This window comes from Bombyx mori, chromosome 18 (assembly GCF_030269925.1).
Source record: "Bombyx mori chromosome 18, ASM3026992v2".
Lineage (NCBI taxonomy): Eukaryota > Metazoa > Arthropoda > Insecta > Lepidoptera > Bombycidae > Bombyx > Bombyx mori.
The window spans coordinates 8,479,200-8,503,470 of NC_085124.1; the positions used below are offsets into that span (position 1 = coordinate 8,479,200).

General features: G+C 36.5%; 2 protein-coding genes across 12 annotated transcripts in view; both read right to left on the reverse strand.

Moving 5' to 3' along the window:
- The window catches only part of LOC101738047 (vam6/Vps39-like protein), a 29,582-nt gene extending 16,750 nt beyond the window's left edge, over positions 1-12,832 (reverse strand). Inside the window, exons 1-6 of the mRNA XM_004928222.5 lie at positions 12,448-12,832; positions 5,809-5,958; positions 5,118-5,245; positions 4,006-4,203; positions 2,619-2,808; positions 1,356-1,473 (exon numbers count right to left, since the gene is read on the reverse strand). Coding sequence (XP_004928279.2) covers positions 1,356-1,473; positions 2,619-2,808; positions 4,006-4,203; positions 5,118-5,245; positions 5,809-5,958; positions 12,448-12,517 — 854 coding nt within the window. The 5' untranslated portion in view covers positions 12,518-12,832. The remainder of the gene's footprint in view (positions 1-1,355; positions 1,474-2,618; positions 2,809-4,005; positions 4,204-5,117; positions 5,246-5,808; positions 5,959-12,447) is intronic.
- A 2,196-nt stretch (positions 12,833-15,028) lies between these two features.
- LOC100862751 (glycogen synthase kinase-3 beta) overlaps positions 15,029-24,271 on the reverse strand; it is a 39,664-nt gene continuing 30,421 nt past the window's right edge. For 4 of the 11 annotated variants that reach the window (XM_062673693.1, XM_038017111.2, XM_038017112.2 and 1 more), the window contains exons 4-10: positions 24,098-24,157; positions 23,046-23,156; positions 21,035-21,272; positions 20,180-20,277; positions 19,973-20,068; positions 17,311-17,617; positions 15,029-17,049 (exon numbers count right to left, since the gene is read on the reverse strand). In XM_062673693.1, coding sequence (XP_062529677.1) covers positions 17,009-17,049; positions 17,311-17,617; positions 19,973-20,068; positions 20,180-20,277; positions 21,035-21,272; positions 23,046-23,156; positions 24,098-24,157 — 951 coding nt within the window. In that variant the 3' untranslated portion in view covers positions 15,029-17,008. The remainder of the gene's footprint in view (positions 17,050-17,310; positions 17,618-19,972; positions 20,069-20,179; positions 20,278-21,034; positions 21,273-23,045; positions 23,157-24,097; positions 24,158-24,271) is intronic. The other 7 variants (XM_004928228.5, XM_004928229.5, XM_004928227.3 and 4 more) reach the window with 3 other exon arrangements.

A 24,271-nucleotide genomic window follows, 5' to 3' on the forward strand; every position in this document is an offset into this window, starting at 1 on the left:
TTTTTCAACATGCGCTTCAGCTTTCGAGCAGATCTCTCTCAGAAAGTTATTTTTATCCCTCCTACAGGCTGTTTGAATGTTAGCACCAGTTTGTTCAGTATTTGCACTTCAACTTCCTGTGCTTTTTTGTGTCGTCTCTCTTCCACCAATGGTAAAGCTTCATCACTCATCCAGTGCTGATGTTTTTGGTTTCAGATTTGGTAGGTTTAAATGTTTTCACTGCTTCTCAAATCATTGCTTTTGTTCTATTCCAAAATTCTTCAGCCGTCAGTTGATCATGCCGTTCAATTTTCATTTCTTTCCAACTCTTTTCGAAAGATACAAAAAAGATGTGGGTGTCATGAGGAGCAATTATTTCGCATTCATTAATTTTTCTTGCAACCTGAAGTTTAAGTTGGAATTTAGAGACAAGGATCAGATCCGTAGTCGGCTCCACCACTCCACCTTGATTTTATAAGTATATAGTCAATTTGATTTCAGTATTGAGCAGCTGGTGAAGTTCAAGTGCAGCAACAAGCCTGCGTGGACGTTGTTTGAAGAGTGTGTTCGCTATCGATAAACCATTGTCATCTCGGTGGGTCGCAATTTCGTTCCGGTGATAGATTCAGCGAAGCACAACTCTTGTTAGGGCTGGTGTTAGCAAATTTTCTCAGGTTTGAAGCCATGAGCTCACCTACTCGTAAGGTAATAACTGAAATAGTCTCCTAGGCTACCGGCGAATAGGAAAAAAAGCCGGCATCCAAACCCAAAGCTACATAAATTTTATTTTTATTGACTTCATAAAAGGAGATGGTTCTTGGGATTGGTTCATTGGGATCTATTATTTATTACATTAATCGAAGACGGCAGCACTCCAAAAAGTATACGGTATCGATATTACTATAACTTTAGGAGGAAGCAGCAACCTCAAAACAATTTATGGAGTACATACAGAAAAAATATTCGGTACCTATATCATCTCAAATATAGCAAGTAGTCATGTAATTAGTGGAATGCATAGAATAAATACAGGACAGTATACGGAACCGATATATCCATACATTTGGATGGATGTCGAAAAACTGATTAAATGTATGGAACAAATACAGAAATATACAATGTGACACATTATTTCCATCATGAACGGATGCAAGGAACCAGCGAAAATTATTTCAAATTGAATATCTTATTTTTGAATTTAAATAAAATTTATTGTTGGTAATAGAATTCACATGACACCAATGTAACTATATTCGCACGAATAATAGTTTAAAACCCATTGGAAACGGTGGATGCAACAGGGTTCGACTATGAAAAGACGCAAGAAGTCTTCATCGATTTAAATATATAAAGATATAGATATATTTACATTTTACCTGTACATCAGTCTTGCTTTATTCAATTCGGACAATGATTGTATATAAAACGCTGGCTCCACAGTCTGCACAACAACTTGATCTTGCAATAGACCCAGTACAAACGGCTGATCCCACACTAAAAGTGATTGTATTTTATTAAGTCGTAAAAAGCAATCAGATTCACCAGAGAATGGATAGCAGTGTTCTCTGAATACCGTAGCAACATACTGCGGTCAACAGCCATTATCGGTATTGATGTTTTATAAGCCCACATTAGGGTACCGTCTAACTTGTCTCTAATATGTCGCAATAGTACTTTCCAGTTGGTAGGGTGGGACAACGGTTGGGCGTTATGAGAGACACTTAGACCTATATACATATGTCTAAGACTTGCGGAATTCACGCTGTAATGTTTGGCAATATAACCAGTTAATACGGACTAAATCGTGAGCTCATGTACAATGCAATGACTTGAGCTCTTTTCAAACGCCGAACAGATTCTTATTAACGTACATGGACAGATAAATCCAGTACCTACCTGCTGTTACTTTTTTCCTACCTATTCTAGTAACCTCAAGGGGTTATTCTAGATTCACCGAATTAGTAGGTGATTTCACGGGGCTCAAACCTGACGACGTTGCTAACACTAACCCTAGCAAGAGCAGTGTTTTGCAGAATCTACTACTGGTTCGGAAACGCGACCCACTGAGAAGATCCGGCGAGAAACTCAGTGGACTGTGTCTGTGGTTTAATTTATTTATTTATTTTATTTATTTATACTTTATGCACAAAACAAAACTTGTACACAGGCGGACTTAATGCCATGGGCATTCTCTTCCGAGCCCTTCGTCGCAGGCAACAGGTTCGACGAGAGGAATAATCGGTACTTGATGTACATGAAAACACCGTTAGCAGATCGGGGGATAAAAATTACGTGTTTTGGGCGACGTCGACTGTTTACCATTCAGTCCGCAGCATCGGGAAAGACGATGTTCATAAGTCACAGCAATAACGTAGATTCCAATTGGATGGGTCGCACAAACATAAAATACCTAAGTTAGCTGTTAGGTGCAAATCTCAGTTGTATTGAAGTAAGGACTCATAAAGTCTCGGCAGAAATGGGCGATATTTTCAATAAGTACATCGGTGGGCAGCGCCGATTATTAGTCAGAGATTTAATGTTAAAGTCGGAGGAAAGGTTATGTTTAGAGCTTTGAGACAGGCGTATGCTTAGTTGATGAGATACAGATATCTAATAGAACAATAAACAGACAAACTTACCCACAGCAAGAGGCGCCTCCTTCCATTTAATAGTTTTCTTTATATCGACATTTTTATTAGACTCCTCTATAAGAACCGATGTTTGGTCACGTCCTACTAGGAAAGATGTCTCTGTGTACTTAGAAATAGTTGGCTCTAATGATTTAGAACTACTTGTGGGAAATAGTTCTTTTGGTTTTCCATCTGACACCTGAAAAATGTAATAAAATGGTATGCAGAATGTAACTATGCAAATCGACTATATGAGTCGACTATTATCAAAGCCGGCAATCTGACTTTTGGACAATGATTGGTAAATCAGAAAAACGAATTATTCACTTTGTATTCCATTGGCAGTCACAAAACTCTTCGGAACGACATCTTAGATAAATAACAGGTTAACTATTAACCTTTATTTAATGCAGGTTTTGAACCGTATTCTTTGAAGGAGACGATATATTCAAATCAATCTGTATTGACATATCAATAATTTTTTTTTGTCCAAATGCACAGATTGCCACCTTTGATAATAGACGACTCATATCTTTTTGCTTATTTCGTATCAAAAAGCAGCCATCATCACGTCGAGGCGCGAGCTCGCTTGAACTGAGGTATGAAATTCAATGGCCATTTTCACAGACTACCTCGTAACATAATGCCTACATTCTCTAATTTTATTATTTAGAGACATAATTATTTAACTGTTAATTTACATTTTTTTTCATTTTTGGTTTTATACATATATATTTCTAAATCTTTGATTTTACTTTGATCCGATCGCTAAGATTTCCTAAAAATGTCGTCGAAATCGGTCCAGCTGTTTCGGACCCTATAGGGAACAAACTATTTTTAGATACAACATATCGACTTTTATAGATATGGCCAGTGATTATTAGACAATATGATTATTCTGAGTTGTCATATTTTTTATCTAATTACTTGAGGATAACAACTCTGTCGTACCAATCACTCAATAATTAATGTAAAAAACCTTTTTAGACCATAGAACATTATATAAACAACAAGCATAACATTGAGTTCTCTTTATATTTTTACTTCATATTCAAGATCAACTTCTAATAAAGTACTATTGGCACTAAGGTGTACTTGGGCCAAAAAAAATACAGCCGAAAAGCCAACTGGATATTAAGTAATACCAGCATCGTCCTCATTTAGATTTAGAATAGACACAAACACAAACATGGCAGCTGTTGTAACTATACCTTAGAACTTATATCTCAAGGTGTGTGGCGCATATACGTCGTAGATGTCTATGGGCTCCAGTAACCACTTAACACCAAGTGGGCTGTGAGCTCGTCCACACATCTAAGCAATAAAAAAAAGCTATATTTAACAAATCATTCATTGGTTCGTGCTTTTCACTGTACATTGGATTTCGTTTGCTTACATCATATAGGGTGTACTCTGCTTTAAATCCCACACATAGATACTGCAGACCCCAGGCCATTACTTTTGGTACATCTGGTATATTTAGATCTAGCATGTGTTTAAATTCACCCTTACTCCCGCAGTACACTTGAAGTTTCCTCCTTACTGCAACGCAAAGACGAACATCAGATGACGCTGCACCATTACTTGATGAAACCTGAAAATTGAATAGTAATATTATGAATTCTAATGAGTGTTCTACCAAGCAGTAACAATGGATTGATACTAGAATGCCACATTTCATAATCTTACAATTTTAATGCTAGCGAATGTGCAGCAGTAGTGAAATGGATTATTTTAAATATAACATATGTCAGTTCCATGATGTTATTATAAATTTTTATTAACTTAACCTTTTAAAGTTTTAAAATAAAAGAAATTTAAATACTTTTACCAAACCATGAATAGATTTTTGTAATATAATAGAAAAGGGTTATTGGAAAGTTATAAGAAGAGAAACTGCTCAACAAATATTTACTGTTTTGTCTTGAACATAAAGAAGCTATAAATGAAATATGGATTATGTAACATGAAGATTAGATATAGTAGAATAACCGTTCATTTTTTTTTTTTTATTGCTTAGATGGATGGACAAACTCACAGCCCACCTGATGTTAAGTGGTTACTGGAGCCCATGGACATCTACGACGTAAATGCGCCACCCACCTTGAGATATAAGTTCTAAGATCTCAGTATAGTTGCCATGAGTTCCATCTCATCCCTCTACAGAATTATTATCCCTATGTTATTACATTACTTAATTATTCCCACGATTCCCTCAAATTTGAGGGAATGCCATGGTCATTGCCATGTCCACTTAAAATGATATAATATTATGATTTGAAAAAAATTCAGACTTTCAGATTGTTTCTACAGGTGGACAACAGTATTCATGCTGCAGTGTACATAACAGAAGCCACTTAACACTTGGCAGTTGGTTCATAATCTCTTCTGCTACACTGGTAAAAATCCAGTCTTCAATCTGATATGGCACCATGGGTGAAACAAATCTCTTGATGTCAGTAACAGTAATGAATTAATGCGAAAGCTAGATATTTCAATGAATCTAACCTTACAATCCAAAGCAAAAAGTGAAGCACCCTTTGTCTGTTCAAAAGTTTTTATTAATGGAAAATTAACACCATTAATGTTGTATGTAGCTAGTGTAGAATCTGTCAGACATAATAATAGATTTTCATCTGAAATGCAAAAACATTACTGTATAAGTAACAGCTCCAAAAAAATTATTGCAGTATAGGAGAAAGCAACTATACCACAATAATCAGATACTAAAATGTTCTTATAGAAAAGATTATAGTATGAATCAAATCAATAGAATCTTTGTTCACAGAACCACTATGACACATAATTATATAAATTTATTTATTTTTTTGTTTTCACGAGTGAATGATCACTATCACTTACAGACAAAAAATACGCATTAAAATGGAGTGAATACAATTTGATTACCCAATACCTAACCTGTAAATTTAAAGTTAAGATAGAAGACAGAAAGTATTTGGGAAGGAGAAAGATTATTGATTATTGGGTACTGCTATTGCAATTGAGTTAAGGGATTGCAATCATAATTGCCAGAAAAGACCAGGATTATATACTCATATAGCCAGAGTGTATAAACTATTGCAGGATCCTTTTACATAAGTATGTAAAGCACAACCTGTTCTCTAATACCAAATTTACTTATAACATCATCTAATAAAATTATTTAAACATAATTTGACTAAAACAATAATATAAATACCCAGTATAACTTCAATTTGCTGAATAGGTTTTTTGCTAAAATTCTTCCTGTATCTTAACAAATGTACCTGATACTTTTGCTCTTCATTATTTGTTGATAAAGAGTACATCAATAAATGGCCTTGCCTCGTACCTAATAATAGGTTATTCTCTGTAAAATGACAATATGAATGTTAGCTGATTTTGTGGATAGTAACGGTTACTTCTAACATGATGTGATTTTATACATCTTATCCATAATAAAATACAACAAAAATCACATGTTTCTAAGGAGATTATGGCTTTAATTAAATTAAAACTTTACAACTTTATTATTACTTTAACTTTTTACAATTACTTTATTACTTTAAGGTTGGTAAATTGTGGTATTTTAAAAGATGCCAATAAATATATTCATAATATCAATCCTACCTAGGTATGTAACTTCCTACAAATAATAAACTTGAGTGTATTCCTTTTTGTGTTACCTCTTTAAAAGTGAAGGGTCACAATATTACTACACACTCTGTTACATCACCTGTTGCAGAATTGATTTTAAAATAGTTTTACGGTTCAGTTTCATGATTATTATATCCATTTTATATTCATCGAAGTTTTGAAAATTTTAGTTTTTAAGGTAATAGGACTAATTGTTAGTTGTTGAAATTGGAATGTTACATTTACTAATTTAATACACAAAGGAGTCAGTTTGTTTTATATTGGTTATATGAATATAATTAAAGAAGAATTGTGAATTAAAGAAGACAGAATTTAATTTATGAATATATAAGTAAAACTGCAATATTTTTTAAAATAATATTAATTATAGTAATCGGCAAACTTCTTGAGCAAATGACCTTGACTGCGCAGAACCGAATTTTAGATCACTTTGGTGGTGAGGGTGAGGCGCGACGGCAGGGGAAATCGTATCGAGCGCGTTATTGGTAGATCAGTCGAACCTTGCGTCCCGCACCGCGCCCTCATTCCGCTTGCTCCCAAAAGTACGCTTGCGTACAGTGGAAAGTCTATCGTTATTAATAGTTAAGTTATTTGTTATAATTGCTTGTGGACTTTGTTGCCATTGCTATTTGTTGAGTGTTTGTTGATTTTTTATAAAACATACTATTATGTTTTATTATTTAATCAAGAACTTAAGCACATGTGTTCGGTAACAAATCAGTTCATTGTGTGTCTGTCTTTATGCAACCCGCACTTAGCAATCCTTTTATTAAAAGGAGAACAAGTACCCTCACTAATACACTACATACCTTCTCCCCAAGTATATACTATCCATAATAATATGAAATATATTTTGATCCCATAGATACAGACACAAGTACAATTTAATCACAATTTAAAGTATTAGATTCTTAATCATAATTTTCTACATATTACTATTAAATAATGTATAATATCTAAGGTTTTAATTAATGTAATTATAGTTAAATCTACTATAAGGTGACCTCTGATGTATGTGACTTTTGTGACGAATTTTACCACCAGAATATCCTGATTCTGGTTCGGGAGGAATTCCTAACATTTCTGCCCATTTATCCGGACTCGGTATCTCTATAATTTCCTGTTCCTCCAAACTACTAGAAATGTCTTCCATATCTTCTTGTTCCTCAACATTCACTGCCTCACAATCCACTTCCGATTCCTTCCCTCTTTCTGCAGTTTCCTGTCCAGAATCTGTTTCTTTTTTAAGTAATTGATCTATATGTCTATTCACCACTGTTCCATCACCAGTTTCTACTTGATAGTTTCCTGGCCCATTCCTGTAAACTACCGTTCCTGGTAACCAACGGGATCCATTTCCAAAGTTCCTGTACATCACTTTCTGCCCCACATCAGTGTGTCTAATTTTTTTGTTGCCATTTCTTTCAATCTGTTCATTTCTCTTACACGTTTGGAGATTGTCTGGATGGAGTGTATCAAGCAAGGTGCGCAAACGCCTGTTCATCAATAATTCACATGGACTTTTATTTGTTGTTGCACATGGAATTGTGCGAAGTCCTAATAATATATTGGGAAGTTTTATATCCCAAGAGATACCGTCCATCTTCCGTAACTTGTCCTTGACTGTTTGAACCATTCTTTCTGCCAGTCCGTTAGTAGACGGATGATGTGGCGCCGTTGTAATATGTCTAATTTTGTTAGACTCTAGAAATTTTCTTGTTTCTTCAGATACAAAAGGTGTTCCATTGTCAGACACCAATACCTCACACAATCCGTGTGTCGCAAATATTGTTCGAAGGTGTTTAACAACGGTCGACGAAGTCATATTGTTAACAATGAATACTTCTGGCCATCGCGAATACGCGTCAACTATAATCAGGAATATTTTATTTTGGAATGGTCCCGCAAAATCTACATTAATACGAGACCAAGGTTTGGTAGGAGTTATCCATTCATAAGTTGTTCTAGGGGGCATATGTCGATTTTCCAAACAGCGATTACAGTTCTTTACCAACTTTTCAATATCCTTATTCATTTGTGGCCACCAGACGTAGCTACGAGCAATCGCTTTAGTTTGAACGATGCCACTATGAGTTTTATGCAAACAATCTAAAACTGGCTGCCGAAGCGATGGTGGTATTATTACACGATTGCCTATTAGAATGCAGTCTTCATTCAAGGAAAATTCATTTCGGTGAAGCCAGTATGGACGTAGCGACTCATCATTTATCTTAGCTGGCCATCCGGAAAGTATATGATGCCGTACTCGAGACAAAACTGAGTCTCGTTTGGTAGCATTTGCTATTTGAGCAACATCTATTGGAAACTCGTCTGGTGTTTCGGCCAGTAGCAATATGTCCTGAAGCTGTTCTTCAGGTTGTTCTGATACAGGTTGTGGCCAACGACTCAACCCATCTGCATGTCCTATGCATTTTCCCGGTTTATAAATAATATCATAATTATGTGAAGTAAGTACTAATGCTATTCTTGTAAGACGTGGTGACAACATATTAGGAATGGGCTTTCTTGGATCAAATATACCTAACAAAGGTTTGTGATCCGTGACAATAGTAAATGACCGTCCCATGAGATAGTTCTGAAATTTATTTATTCCAAACATTATTGCAGTCGCTTCTTTATCTAGCTGCGAATAGCGCCGTTCGTGCATGTGAAGTGTCCTGGACCCCATAGCAACAGGTCGTTCCTGTCGGTCACTCATGACATGTGACAAAACTGCACCTACACCGTAATCTGAACTATCACAGGTAAGTATCAAAGGTTTTTCAAGATCATAATGAGCTAAGGTTAACTCTGAGGACAACAAACGTTTTGCTACCTCGAAACTTTTCTGTTCCCGTTCTGACCACTGCCACTTATGTGCTTTGTCTAGCAATCTATGTAAAGGTTCAAGTATGGTGGCTTTGTGAGGAATAAATCTCTCATAAAAATTATAAAGGCCAAGAAAAGCTTGAAGCTCTTGTACGTTCTTAGGTTTGGGAGTTTTCAATATTGATTCTACTTTACTCGGTGCAGGGTGTATACCCTCAGCATCAATTATGAAACCTAAAAATTCTACTTGTTTCCTTACAAACTTACATTTGCCTTTATTGAGTCGTAATCCCGCTTTTTCAATGCGATCCAGGACTGCATCTAAGCGTTGTGTCATCTCCTGCGCTGTTCTACCACTAACGATGATGTCATCGATTAGCACTGCAACACCAGATATGCCAGCTAGTAATGCTGTCATTAAACGTTGGAATATACCCGGGGAAGCCTTGACGCCGAAAGCTAGCCGATGTACCGTGTAAAGACCTTTACATGTGTTTAAGGTTAGGAGACGTGCTGTGTCGTCTGTGACAACCACCTGAGTATAAGCACGATCAAGATCTAACGTTGAGAAAATATTACCTCCAGAGATGGTGGCAAACACTTCACTTGCGGTGGGCATTGGATACGTATCAGACTCTGTAGCCTGATTAACTGTACTACGATAATCTCCACAAAGGCGTACGTCTCCATTCTTTTTTACGATAGGAACAACTGGAGTAGCCCACTCAGAAAAAGTTACAGGGCGGAGTACTCCTTCAGCTTCCAGGCGATTGATTTCTTTTTCAACTCTTTCTTTGATAGCGTACGGTACAGGACGCGCTTTCATAAATCTTGGCACTGCACCTGGTTTCAGGTGAATATTTACAGGTTCCCCACGATAAGTACCGAGTCCGGCTCTGAAAACTTCATAATGTTTATTCAAAATTACCTCAGTCACATTAATTTCTTTAATAGTATTTACATTTACACATATTCCTAAAGCTTCAAACCAATTACGTCCTAACAAATTTGGACCCGAACCCTGAGCCACAATAACCTTAAGAGAACATTTAATGTCTTTATATTGTACTAGCACTGTGGCTTGACCGTCCACTCTGACTGCAGAATTATTCCAAGTACATAATTTATTCATCAAAGGTTCCAAAGGCATGTGAGAGTGTATTCGACGCCACGTATGTAAATTCACAAGAGAGTAGGCAGCACCCGAGTCCACTTCCATAATCACTGGTACACCATCTAGTAACACATTTACTTCGTAAGCTGGTACGCGCCGACTATTTGTGTTCACGTTGTAAATACCATTTAATTGCGCTTGAAATTCATCATCTGTATAGTTAATGCTCTTTCTTTTGTTGTTTTTCTTAGATGTACATATCTTTTCAATATGCCCTTTTTTCTTACACTAATGACAAATTGAATTAATATATCGACACTCTCCACCGTGTCGGTCTCCGCAGCGATAGCACAGTCGAAAATTACGTTTGAAATTGACGACATTCACTTCCATAGGCTCGGCATGTGACGTCACTACCTCACCCTGTGTCATACCAAATGTGTCCGTGCTCGTGCTTTGAATCATGCGCACATCCTTTCCGGCGCTCTCCGATGATACCATAGCATGTACAACATCTTCATAACGAAGTTGTTCTCTCTTCAACAACTCATACTGAAGCTTATGATCGCTCATGCCGCACACCAGTCTATCTCGAAGCATACGTTCTAATTCAATAAAATTGCATCCCGAACTAATTTTGCGTAACGTAGCAATATAATCAGAAGCCAATTCGTTTGGTGCCTGATCTCGTTTGTAGAATTTGTATGACATAGAAATTTCATTTGGTTTCGGACTGTAATGTTTGGTTAGAATGTTTTCAATTTCAACAAAAGTCACATCACTAGATTTTCTTGGTGTAATTAACGCGAGAACAGTTTCGACCACTTCAGCACCACACACAGTAAAGAAATTAGCCTTTTTAACAGTATCACTTTCGATTCCATTTGCCTCAAAACAATATTTTAGTCTGTCAATATAACTGTCCCAATTATCCGATTTTACATTAAATTCTTGGAATTTTACTGATTTACGCTCCATATTAGTATTTTACGATCGTCGCCAATATTATGTTTTATTATTTAATCAAGAACTTAAGCACATGTGTTCGGTAACAAATCAGTTCATTGTGTGTCTGTCTTTATGCAACCCGCACTTAGCAATCCTTTTATTAAAAGGAGAACAAGTACCCTCACTAATACACTACACATACACTATGCCGTGACAAACTGGTGTAGTACTTAAAAGAAAGGGTAGAAAATTTGTGTACGACGTATATTGCTTCATTATAAAACAGGGGAAGAATGATATGGAAAAATTAAAACAGACTTCGGAAGCAACAAAAACATCAGTGAGTACTGTTAGGTGCATTATTAACGAAGCTAAAGGCTCTGGCTTGCTCGCCGTGTTGCGGACTCCGGGTAAGAAAAGATCAGGGAAGAAGAAAGTTACCGGAATGGATAGTTTCGTTCAATCTGTAATAAAAAGATGTAATCATAATAACTACATAACAAGCAGCGAAACTCCGTACCGTAGAAAGGCTTCGAAAAATTTAAAGAAGATATAAATTTGAATGGCTCGGAATGAAGCTTACGACGAATTATGAAAGAACTAGGCTTCAGATGGAAAAAAGAACAGAAAATAATCGGAAGCTGGTAAATGAAAAAAGTAACATTCGATTACTACGAATCGAATATCTTCAAAAAATAATTAATTATAGACAAAAAAGAAGACCGAATCGACCGAGTTGTAAACTACGCCGATGAGCCCTATGTCGACTCATCACGATGATAGCGACTCGGGTGATGAAAACAGTGATGATGATGATGGTCAAGATTATGATAACGAAAAAGAAAATACAAATACCAGCTTCGCTTCAACTGAACCAAGACCTGGCAACAGCTCTAGTTTTGACTTAATAGAAGGAATATCTATTTTACCCCAAGATTAAATTATTACAATTATTAACCTATATGTTTTGTTGATGTTCTAATAAATAAATACATATGTTGATTTTAATAATTTTAATAGCCTTATGACGCAGAGTAAGTAATGTTATTGCACGTGAGTGTACCATGCGCAAACTTACCCCCACTACGTCAACAAATGCTCAAGAAGTTTGCCGGTTATTATAACATGTTTATTTATTTGCTTACAGAAAACAAGGTACTTTGAAGTCTGACATTTTTTTCAAGGTTTCATCTCCATCTAAGTGCTAGATAAGTGCAAACCATATTATTTGAAAGTAATCAATCTGAGATGAAGCTGTTCAAGTTTTATTAAATAATATGTTAAACTGTTTAAAATGTATATATATCTTACCGAATGCAGCTATTGCTTCGATCTGCACGGTGGCATTAAGCAGATGTGAAACTTCATACGCTTCGTGCATTTTACACAATTTTGTAATTAAAACAACAAAACAATTTCGTTTAGATGAAAACCTTACACGAATCTGAATCCTCCCATTTCGTAGGAAACTATGACTTTGTGTTTATCAAGATCCTTTTTTTTTCGAATACCCATAATAAAATTGCCAAAAGTGAATTTGGTGCATCTACAAGCGGAGGATATATTATGGTTTATTACATTAAGCTTTTGTAAATACCAAGTAGAAACAAAAAATAATATTTTTATGAATGATGACAAGCAATGTATGAATACATAAGTTTTGGTAGGTTTACAATTATGACAAATAAATGTGTGTGACATTCTAGTAAATCTGACATAATGCCTATTTTTCATCTAAGCAGGCAAAGGGAAGTAGCCTGGATAGAAATTAAATTAATAACGAGAAATTAAGCCGTAAAAATAGTTTCAATTATGTCTACGATCCTCAAAAACCGGAGGAAATAATGTCTTTAGTAACAATTTTTTTACCAAAAGCAATAAATAAAAAAAGTATAAAAATTATATTATGGTGTCGTGGGACACCAGGTAGGAACGAAATTCCTTCGGCTAATGTAGAATCGACACAAATTGCAAAAAAAATCGTGCTCAATTTTATGTAGGTTTTCTTGATTTTTCTCTTAAATTTTCCTGATTAGTTTTTATTTAAGTACAAGAAAGTATTTAGGAAATTCAATATTTTAGGAAATAATAAATTACTTAAAATAAAAAAACATCGTAATTCAAATTATCAACTAAAATAACAAAATATGTCTCTTTATTTTTGTTTGACAACATAAAATTACATAGAAATAGAAAATAGAAAAAATAATAGAAAGAGAATGGATGAGAGAACGAAAAGAAAGAGGGAGAAAGAGAAAGGTATTATACACTACTCGCTTGTGTATGCGACTGTCGCGCCTGCGCACGTCTCATTTAACGGTTTTATTCCACGCACTTTTTTCCACGGATTTTTTCTTACGGTTTTATTATCACATTTTTTTCAGTTCGGTCACGCAGCAAAATCCCTATCCCCTCCAAGCCTGCCGTAAGGAACTTCGTTCCAAAATCATACAATGAGGAGTACATTTATTTCAGACACCCAGTAACGCCTAGTTATTCGAGTCGTTTAAATATCATATTATAATATGTACCCAAAATTTGCATCGGACCTTCTTCAAAGTCTTTATCTAAATCGTTATTTATTAAATCCATAGTACTTATCCATACACTTCCACTGCTGTTAGCTAACTAATTGCAGAAATTGTTAGTACATATGTCGTGGCGTCGCGTGTTGGTAATGTGCACGGTGCATATCGGGTGTCGTATCAACACGTTGCGTCACGTCGTGTTTTATTAATGTTTTTCCGCCTTTATACCAGTCGAAGCTAGAAGCCGTGCTTACAAGTACTGTGCGCTCAAATTCATATACGAAACAAGCGAACCTCAACTGTTATAATAAATTGGAAAAAAATTGAAATGTCCTTGGGACGCCGAACATGATAAAATCGCCACAACCTCCGTTTCAATTCTATATATATATATTTCTACAAAATGGCAACTTTTCGCATAGTATTCTTAGAGGCATTTTGGTAACAGGCCCGAGGCCGTAGCATACCATTATAAATAAGCAATTTAATCGGTAAATTTCTTTATTTTTTTAAGCCATTATCATTTATACATTTATTCCTGAAAAACACCGAATTGACAATGTAATTCAATTCAGACAGCTCCAATCCAGCTCTTCCCACCAATACAAAATAATTCCAGACAAAATCGGTTTGTTTAATAGGATGAATTGGACATGAAGATACATGAATGATGCCATAATAAAAATCTTAGTGTAGGGTACTTGGTCCAGGGTAGGTACTACTATATATAAATTTTATATCATATGGTACTTTCCTTAAGCATGTCCACGCGAACAAGACGATAAAAAATAGTAAATTAATTATGACTACTTTGAAACTCAGGGGTAATAGCAGCCCCGTCTTGTACCGCGAAACGCGACGGAAGCATGGATTTACAATGTGGCACAGCCGTTTTACATTGTATTCAGACGTCAACCTAGAGGTGGGATACCGACATCACCGACGTTGTGATATACAATAACTCCAAAAATACAGCGTGGAAATGTTTCGAAAATTTTAGAGCAGAATAAGCTATATTCTTCACTAATTTGCTATGTAGATTAGGAACTATTATCAAATGTTAACATTTGTGGGCATAAATAGACTGCTTTACAAAGTTTATGAATCTGTTTATGAACTTTTTTTAGTAGCCTTACTTAGCTTACAGCAACTATCATCATATTTCTGTATTTAATTCTATGAACAGCACTAGTATTAGAACGAAACACTTTACCTTTGCGATTTTATGCTATACTTGCTTGTGGATTCGATAATAGTTTTTTGTTCCATTTTCGGATTTGAGGATAGCTAAGGTTAGCTGAGAGGTAGCTTGTTATTTAAAGCTGATAAATTGTTAGGGGAACTTTCGAAATAAAAAGCCATGGTTACTATTCATTTAATATTTACTTTATAATTATGTTATTTTCATTCATAACTAACAACGATATGGGTGTTACGACGTATTCAAATTCAGTAAAACAAATATTAAAACAAAATACAAATTTCACTCACTATTAAATTTAATATTACAGTAATAGTAATAAGAAAACTTTACTTTAAATAATTTATTATAAGTCATCATAACTCCATTTTCCAACTATGTATATACGAAATTCTCATGTAATTAAATGTGCACGCAAATCGTGAAAGTGAGAATTCAGTGGGATAAAAGACGTTCAAATATAGCTTCGAACATTCAGGTCACTAGTATGTTTTATAATTTTTTTTACACAAAATGATCTTTAGAAGCAACGTCGATTACAAAATTCATACAAGATAAGACTTAATAAAATATGCATATCTAAACTACCGTGTCTCTTACTGAGTCCGCTGCGGGGCACCGGTGACGCGCCGAGCCTCAGTGGCGCCGAGACGTCGCCGTGGCGCGGCGCGTCACTCCGATGGTGCTCCGTTAACATAATTATAATATAATATTATATTTACACAAATCGTAAACGTGTTTCTGAAAACCGATAAGCCTAAACGATGAGAAACTAAGCTTCACTATGTGTGATTTGAAATCGATGCGCCGAGCGCTCTCCTAACATACAATAATTTATAAATAGCAGTACGAAGGTACATTCATAGTATGCATGAATACACGCATGTGTATGTCGCACTACGGTCGGACACTGGCGATTTCCGTCAGATACCAAAAATAAAATTTGTCAATTGATCGCTCATACATATCGCGAATGTAATGTACAATTTTCATTACACAAGACAATTGTTTTTTGCCCACACTACTTCGTTAGTTGATGACGTCACATAGTATTAAACTTTTATAACTTCAAACGTTTATTGTTAAATTATGCGAGCTGCTGATTGTTGTTTTTTTTTATGTTTAAAGCTCTGAGATGTGTAAATATTTCAACTACTTTGGTTCCACAAAATGTGCAACAAGCAATCGACATTTCACGAATAGGCTACTTCTACAGGGTGAGTAAGTTTTTGTTAGTCTACGCTAAGAAATTTTTACCAGGACCTAAAATGTAATAGTAAGCAAAAATGAAGTGCAAACCGAAATTATTCAAATACTTAAACACTATGACAATGAAATTTAGCATTACTATAACCGTCCTCTTAATAAATGACTACTAATAACAATAGCGTTCGCAATGACAAATTTATTATATATTATAGAAATATCATTTATTGAATATAGAATACAATATTATTGAAAAACTATGTCGTGACATTAGGTTACACGGCACATTATGTAGGTACATTACAACTATCCTCTGGATAAACGAATACACAGCAAAACATATCTAACACAGAAACTGCCGGGAAATGAAACATCTATTATTTGTGAAATACATCTAAAATTTATATTCCTTGAAATATTTTACACAAATACATTATATTCTGAGAAATCAATAAAATTATATTGAGAGATCAGTTTATGCTAGCTATAAAAATTTACAAAGTATGCTTTCTATGTTTGCAACAAAACATTTAATTTGCTTAGTCGAATTCAGCTCTATGTATATGTCGAGTTAGCGATACGACTCCCAACAATAAATACACTAATGCACTACTGAATAATGTCTTCCCTACAACAACACGGCCCAAGCGTGGTCGCTAACTGCGACCGCTACGGATAAAAGCGAAATTATCTCATAGGGCGAACGGACAACACGGACGACGTCACTAATAAAAACGGAATCGAGCAATCCGTCCATCGTCGGACGGACGGCCTCAGACTCGGCGTTCGAGGTATGTACACGAGGAGACGATCGGAGCTTACAAAAGTACAAAGTGATCACATCGCGGGTCAGAATCTACGGCGGATTTTCGTTTCCCGCCGACCGGGGCGGCTCAAGCTCTATCAAGTACGCTAGGTCGTCTCGGGGAGCGCGGGTCTAGGAAGCGTCGGCCGTCGCGCCGCCCGATGCCGCCTCGCCTGTCGACAAATACAAGGTGAGCTGGTGCTCGGACCGTCCGACCCCTTTTTTTATTGCTTAGATGGGTGGACGAGCTTACAGCCCACCTGGTGTTAAGTAGTTACTGGAGCCCATAGACATTTGCAACGCAAATGCGCCACCCACCTTGAGATATAAGTTACGTTACGGCAGAAATAGGCTGGGTGGTGGTATCTACCCATGCGGACTCACAAGAGGTCCTACCACCAGTAATAAAAGGGGTATTGCAAGGGTCTACGTACCTGGCGCGTCGTGGTCGGGCGCAGAGGAGGCGGCGGCCGGCTCGGACTGCGCGGCGCTGCGCGGCTTCAGGAACTCGTTGAGCGAGGGCTGGATGCCGAGCTCGTACTCGGTGAAGTTGAAGAGCGGCGGCAGCGGGCGGCCGTTGGGCAGGCGGGCGGTGGGCTCGCGCAGCTCGTCGAAGAAGCTGTGCACGCAGGCCTGCAGCGGCGACAGGCGCGCGCCCGGCGTGTACTCCAGCAGCCGCGACACCAGCGAGATGGCGTCCGGGGGCGTGCACGCGCGGAACACCTGGCGGTTCACGGGCATCTTTCGTATTTTATGATATATTTGTACCAAAAAGTATACAGGGTATTTAATCGGGAGAGTCGATTTGTTAGCGGTGTGGTCACTTGACTCACACCGTCACAAATAGATTTCTGAAGATAGGTACCAAAATGTATACAGGCTATTTAATTAGGAGAGTCGATTTGTTAGCGGTGTGGTCACCTCGACTCACACCGTCACAAATAGATGTTAATATGGACTCAATAGATTTCTGAAGGTATGTTTTGTCTGAACATCTTCTTCCTTTTCTCTTATTGAGAACCGAGAGAGAAGAATCAAATCGAAGCTTCTTGCTAATCTAACTGGTATATTAATTCATCGATTCAAGGGTATATCTGGATGTTTTTTATGTATCGTTGAGATGTGAGTACAATTAACACTTCGACTGTGGTGAGCTCGATGGGTTCGATTAGTGACGATATAATTTAACAAACTGTATCTTTCAAAATTAATTAGTTAATGCGATTATAATGCGTGGATGATGAAGTTATTTATTTTTGTTATTTTGTGCTGAACCACGTGTCAAGTTTGCTCTTTTGATAAAACATGAAAATAACATTACCGTAGAGGTTTGTAATGCGTCGTCCCACATTCCAAAATTTTTATACTTGAACAAACTAAACACGTGTGCGACACAATGACGAATGCACACTGAACACCAACAAACAATCATTTTGAGAAATTGTCAGAATCAACCGAATTAGTTGTATGCGACTTTCAAGTCAAAGGCGATTTGGTATTCGTCTTTGGATGCGCTAAATGCCTTCATATATTGTCTTGCTTTACAATACTTTCAGCTTGCAAGCTTATTTAAAGTTTAACGTGATGTAAATGAAGGCATCTAGTTGAACCAAATAGCGGATTCTTACTCGGATGCGCTGGTGGTCAGTGGCAGTCTTGGGCATGGACATACGCTCCAGCATACACTGCAACGATGCGCGTCTGTTTAATCGACTGCCCATAGCAGCACCGCTTGCATATACCCCAATAAAGTCTAAGCTCACTCGAGCAAGATGAGAGACGAGGGGACAGAGACATTCCTAGCACTTATATTCCGTACACTTGTAACTCAGAATTCGTCCAGAGACGTAAAACTGGACTCAGGGCGAATTTACGTTACGAAATTAGTGGCATGAAATTAATTTCGTGACATTAGTTTTACCAACAGTTTCACGTGTAGCTTAACATTTTCGTAATGCATGCATGCATTTCGTAATAAATGCCTTATTGTTAACCGTTCTCAAATTTACCAATGTCTTTTTTTCTTGATTGTCTTTTTTTAAGTTTATATATAAGCATTTCTTTAGCTACATTTAATATAGCAAAATATAGCTATGATGCTGATGGCGCCATTGCGAGGTAACCATTACTGCGATACTGCGGATTTCGCGACACAATTTTTTTTACGAAATTACTTTCGCATATATTATATCGAAACTACTTTCGTGAAACTGAGTTCAACATCCATGACACTAATTTCGTAATGTAAATTCCGCATCAGAACTACAAGTTCGCGGTAGAAGGATCGTATGTTCGAGAAAAAAATCGGATACATAGCTCTAACCACCTAACTGGACACTAACAGTTTCCTCATCATCTATGTGTAGTGGTAGAATCTTCGCCTTAACTTCCTAATTAACTCTCCTCTACTTCTTAAGTGTGTTTCAAGGATATAATAACAGTTTTCTAGTACGGTAATAATTCGTCATGTCTCCTTCATGTAACATTCGCGTTGTAATGTCTACGTGCTGAAAATATTCTGCTTGTAATTTTTTAAGGCCACAGAATACAGCGAGATACGTCCTCGACGCATAGAAAATGCCGTGCGATTATCAGATATGGCTGTCGCATACGTTCCCTAATGAAAACACGAAGTTTCAATGAAAAGTTTTCTTTAAATCCGTAGTAATGTATCGTGTATGTAATATACAATAACGATAGCCTAACAATTATGATTATGATAACAAAATTCATGATATAACGGATATTTATGAAGGCGACACTAAGGACTAGTCAATGTATGTGCTTATCATAAATGTATCCAGGATGAAATTCATGTTTTATGTATGGATTTTCAAAGAAGAACAAATTACGATTTCATAAAAACTGACTCTTTTCATAACAAAGGTCTTAGATAATTTAACAAAATTCAAAAAAGGTATCTCTATATTTGATAGATTTTTAAATTTATCTCTTAACGGTTTACTCTGTTGTCTATGGACAGATTTTGAAAATATTTTTGTTTTAGTTTGATACTCTCGAAGTGATCCCACTGTTAAGTTTATTGATGTATTTACCTTAATAATATTCTAATAATTATTTTGAGTATGTTATTACCTTCGCCCAAGGGTGACTCTTGATTTGCGGAAACTTAAATTCTGTATAATTTGGATTCATCTCTCGGATTTGTTCTCTTGTCGGTGTCCCTAAAACCTGTTAAAAAAGAATTTAATTTATTATCAATTAAAACAATAAAAAATATACTAATACAGGAATCGAGCTTAACAATTTGGATATTATGACTGTGGACTGCACTTGTATTACCTTGATAATTTCAACCAATTGGTCAACCCCGGAATCTCCTGGGAATATCGGTTGACCCAACAACAGCTCAGCGACAACGCATCCCGCGCTCCACACGTCTAGGAAACGGAAACACATAATTATAAACATTAAAACCATTGCAATATAGCAATGCGAATATAAATATAATTAATATTCTTTGTGAGGTTTTGCATTACAGTCAGGCATTAACAACAAAATTTCCAAAACGGCGTGTATAAGATCTGTTCCAACTGAAATATTAACTTTTTATTTGGACAAATGAACAGATTAGTTTTATCCGATTACCAATCCATCGCCATCACAAACATGAATGCTCCCACCCGTGTTAAGATACGAGGTAGAGATCTCTTTTTTATTTTATTTTTTTCTTAGATGGGTGGACGAGCTCACAGCCTACCTGGTTTTATGTAGTTACTGGAGCCCATAGACATCCACAACGTAAATGCGCCACCCACTTTGAGATACAAGTTCTAAGGTCTCAAGTATAGTTACAACAGCTGCCCCACCCTTCAAACTGAAACGCATTACTGCTTCACAGCAGAAATAGGCAGGGTGGTGGTACCTACCCGTGCGGACTCACAAGAGGTCCTACCACCCGTAATTACGCAAATTATAATTTTGCAGGTTTGATTTTTATTACACGGTGTTATTCCTTCACCGTGGAAGTCAATCGTGAACATTTGTTGAGTACACTATTTCATTAGAAAAATTGGTAGCCGCCTGAGATTCGAACACCGGTGCATCGTTCAACACGTATGCACCGGACGTCTTATCTTTTAGGCCACGACGACTTCGTAGGTCCAATTAGTTATATAATAGATATAAGAAACGTACCAATTTTCGTGGTGTAGTCGGTGGCGCCAAAGATGAGCTCCGGAGCGCGGTAATAACGCGAACATATGTAGGAAACGTTTGGTTCTCCGCGAACGAGGTGCTTCGCCGAGCCAAAGTCGCACAGCTTCAACACTCCAGTCTTGGGGTCAAGCAATAGGTTCTGCGGCTTGATATCTCGGTGACAGATGCCCAAAGAATGAATGTACGCCAGACTTCTGAACAGCTGGTACATGTACAGCTGCGAAAAATATTACTACATTACACAAACATATAAATGAGGACTAACCTAAAATGTATATATGTATTATTATAGACTATCATTAAAAAAAAAGAACTACTTGTTATTACTACATAGTATAAAACAAAGTCGCTTTTTCTGTCTCTATATCTGTCTGTCCCTATGTGAGTCGTCTATTATCAAAGGTGGCAATCTGTGCATTTGGACAAAAAAAATTTATTGATATGTCAATACAGATTGATTTGAATATAATCGTCTCCTTCAAAGAATACGGTTCAAAACCTGCATTAAATAAAGGTTAATAGTTAACCTGTTATTTATCTAAGATGTCGTTCCGAAGAGTTTTGTGACTGCCAAAGGAATACAAAGTCAATAATTCGTTTTTTTGGTTTACCAATCATTGTCCAAAAGTCAGATTGCCGACTTTGATAATAGTCGACTCATGTATGCTTAAATCTTTAAAACTACGCAACGGATTTTGATGCGGTTTTTTTAATAGATAGTGATTGAAGAGGAAGGTTTATATGTATAATAACAACCATTAAATAGTGGAGAAATCAATAACAAATTACAGTTTCCGAAGCGAAGCGAGGGCGGGTCGCTAGTTACAAAATGTAATGCAACCTCTCCCGTGAAGTAGTGAACACGCAATGACAAATAATTTAAAGACCCAAACATTGTACGTATACCCTTTACATTGAGTGTTCACTAAATCGTTTACTTGGGTTAGGGGGTAGTTCCCTTACATTGTCTACACTGTTTACACAGAGTAAAGTCTTCAAATAAATGCCAAATATAAAAGTTTTAGTCTCCGTGACCTAATGAACAAAAGAAGCCACGTATCAAACGATTAGACTTATGCAGAACCCGCAGGCAATTTTTTTCTTAAGTAATACGTACTTGAAGGGATGATGTCGTGTAATAGAAATTCACCGATAAAACATTCATAAATTTGCGTAATTACTAGTGCTAGGGCCTATAGTGAGCCCACACAGATAGGTACCACCATCCGCTCTATTCCCACTGCAAAGCAGTCAAGTGTTTGAAAGGTGAGATAGTTGTTATACAATAAAACTAAGACTTCGAAATCATGTCTCAAGGTGGATCACGACATTTACGGTGTGATGGATTCCGGTAACTCCTTAATACCAGATGGGCCGTAAGTTCTCTGACCGATCAATGCAATAAAAAGAGGGAAAAAACATTAATAACGTGGAAAAGTGAAACGATTCTCGTAACTGACTTTTGCGATCAGCGTGACGAGTAGTAGCCCACCCCAATAAGTATCATATTATAGTTTTTTTTCTTCCTAAGGACTAACGTGTAGGTTCACGGGGCTCAAACCGGAAGTGTTACTAACACTGACCTTAGCAGTGGTTTGCAGAATCTACCATCGGATCGGAAACGCGACCCACTGAGAAGATCCGGCGAGAAACTCAGTGGGCTGTGTCTATGGGTTAACTTACTCGCCGAGCCCTCTTCGCAAGAAACGGGTTCTTGACCGGTTCTTGAGATGCCTAAAAGCACCGTTAATGGATCTTGAAGATCCGTAATGAAGTGGCAAATTATAGTTAGTATTTTCTAAAAAATAAGTTCATTTGAAAAAATAGTTTAATTGTATTCTAACATATTGACCAATATAATATTATTCATTGAAGATCTATATGTATATATGGACTTACAAGGTGTTACAATAGCACGAATACTTTTTCAAATCGAGACACTGTATTTGGTCCTTCACACCTAATTGAAGAATTTACCATGCATACTTACCTTTATAAAACTAATGGGTATGGTTTGTTCGTCTTTGGAGTAATGACGCGCCACTTTGTACACGGTCTCGGGTATGTACTCCAGCACCAAATTCAGGTACACTTCGTCTTTCTGAAATCATTATTAGTTGTACCTATGTCAATGTTGCAAGATGATAGATAGCACTTTACCTATTACGATAACTTTTTATTCGAAATAATATATTTTAGATTGATTTTACTCAGATTGACTTTGTGGTTGACCACAAATTTGTTTTTAGCAATAAGTGATTTTGTTTATGAGAATCGATATAGCATGATTTCTTTTTGGTAAAACTTAATGTTAGATAATTAAATTTTAGATTAAAATTTTCATATTAAAAAGTGAAAAAACTAATGATTTCGTTTGGCTTTAATAAATACTGGGTCTTCTCTGGTTATTCTGCAAATAGTTATTACAAGTAATTTTATACCATTTACATTGATGGCCTTATTGAACTAGAGATGTTTTGACTTTTCTTTCAATGAATGATTTTAATGTGCCAATAATTATTACATAAATGGCCGTGTCGCTTTAAAAGCCCATGTCAAAAAGAATACAAGCAAACAGCGGTTAAATTCAGACAAGACTAATGATCAAAAAACATGATAAATGTCCCGACGTGTTCAATGGATTGTGATGTAAAAGCACTTAACTGGAAACTGACGATTCGTGATAGATTAAGATTGGTCTCAATTTATTATGCACAATGTTTTATTGGCGTTTGGAGGTTACCGGTCAATATTTTAAGGAGAAACGGCTTGTTAGTGAACAAATTAGTTTCGATGAATGAAGACTGAAATGGAATAGAAAATTGTTAGAGCAGTTGTTAGTCGTGATTATTTTATATCATTCACGTCGATAAGACAGGAAGCGCGTGATACGTCACATTTTCACTATTTAATGTGGCACAATTAAAACTGTTGTAACCTATTAATTTTGAAAATATTGGTCGGTAACCATGAATCGATTTGGCAGGCCTAAATTGTGCGATAGCACACTAGCGTAACAATTTTATTTATTCATAAACATACTGTGACATCAAGGGTCTGCATTGCGTTTAACAGAGAACTGACTGCTGCGGGCACTGCCGCCTTCCCCAAAATAAAACACAAAACATAATCCTTAGTTACGAAACGTTTCAGAACGAAATTTAACGTTCATTTAATCCTAGTTTCTCACAATACTTATACACAATAAAAGGGCTT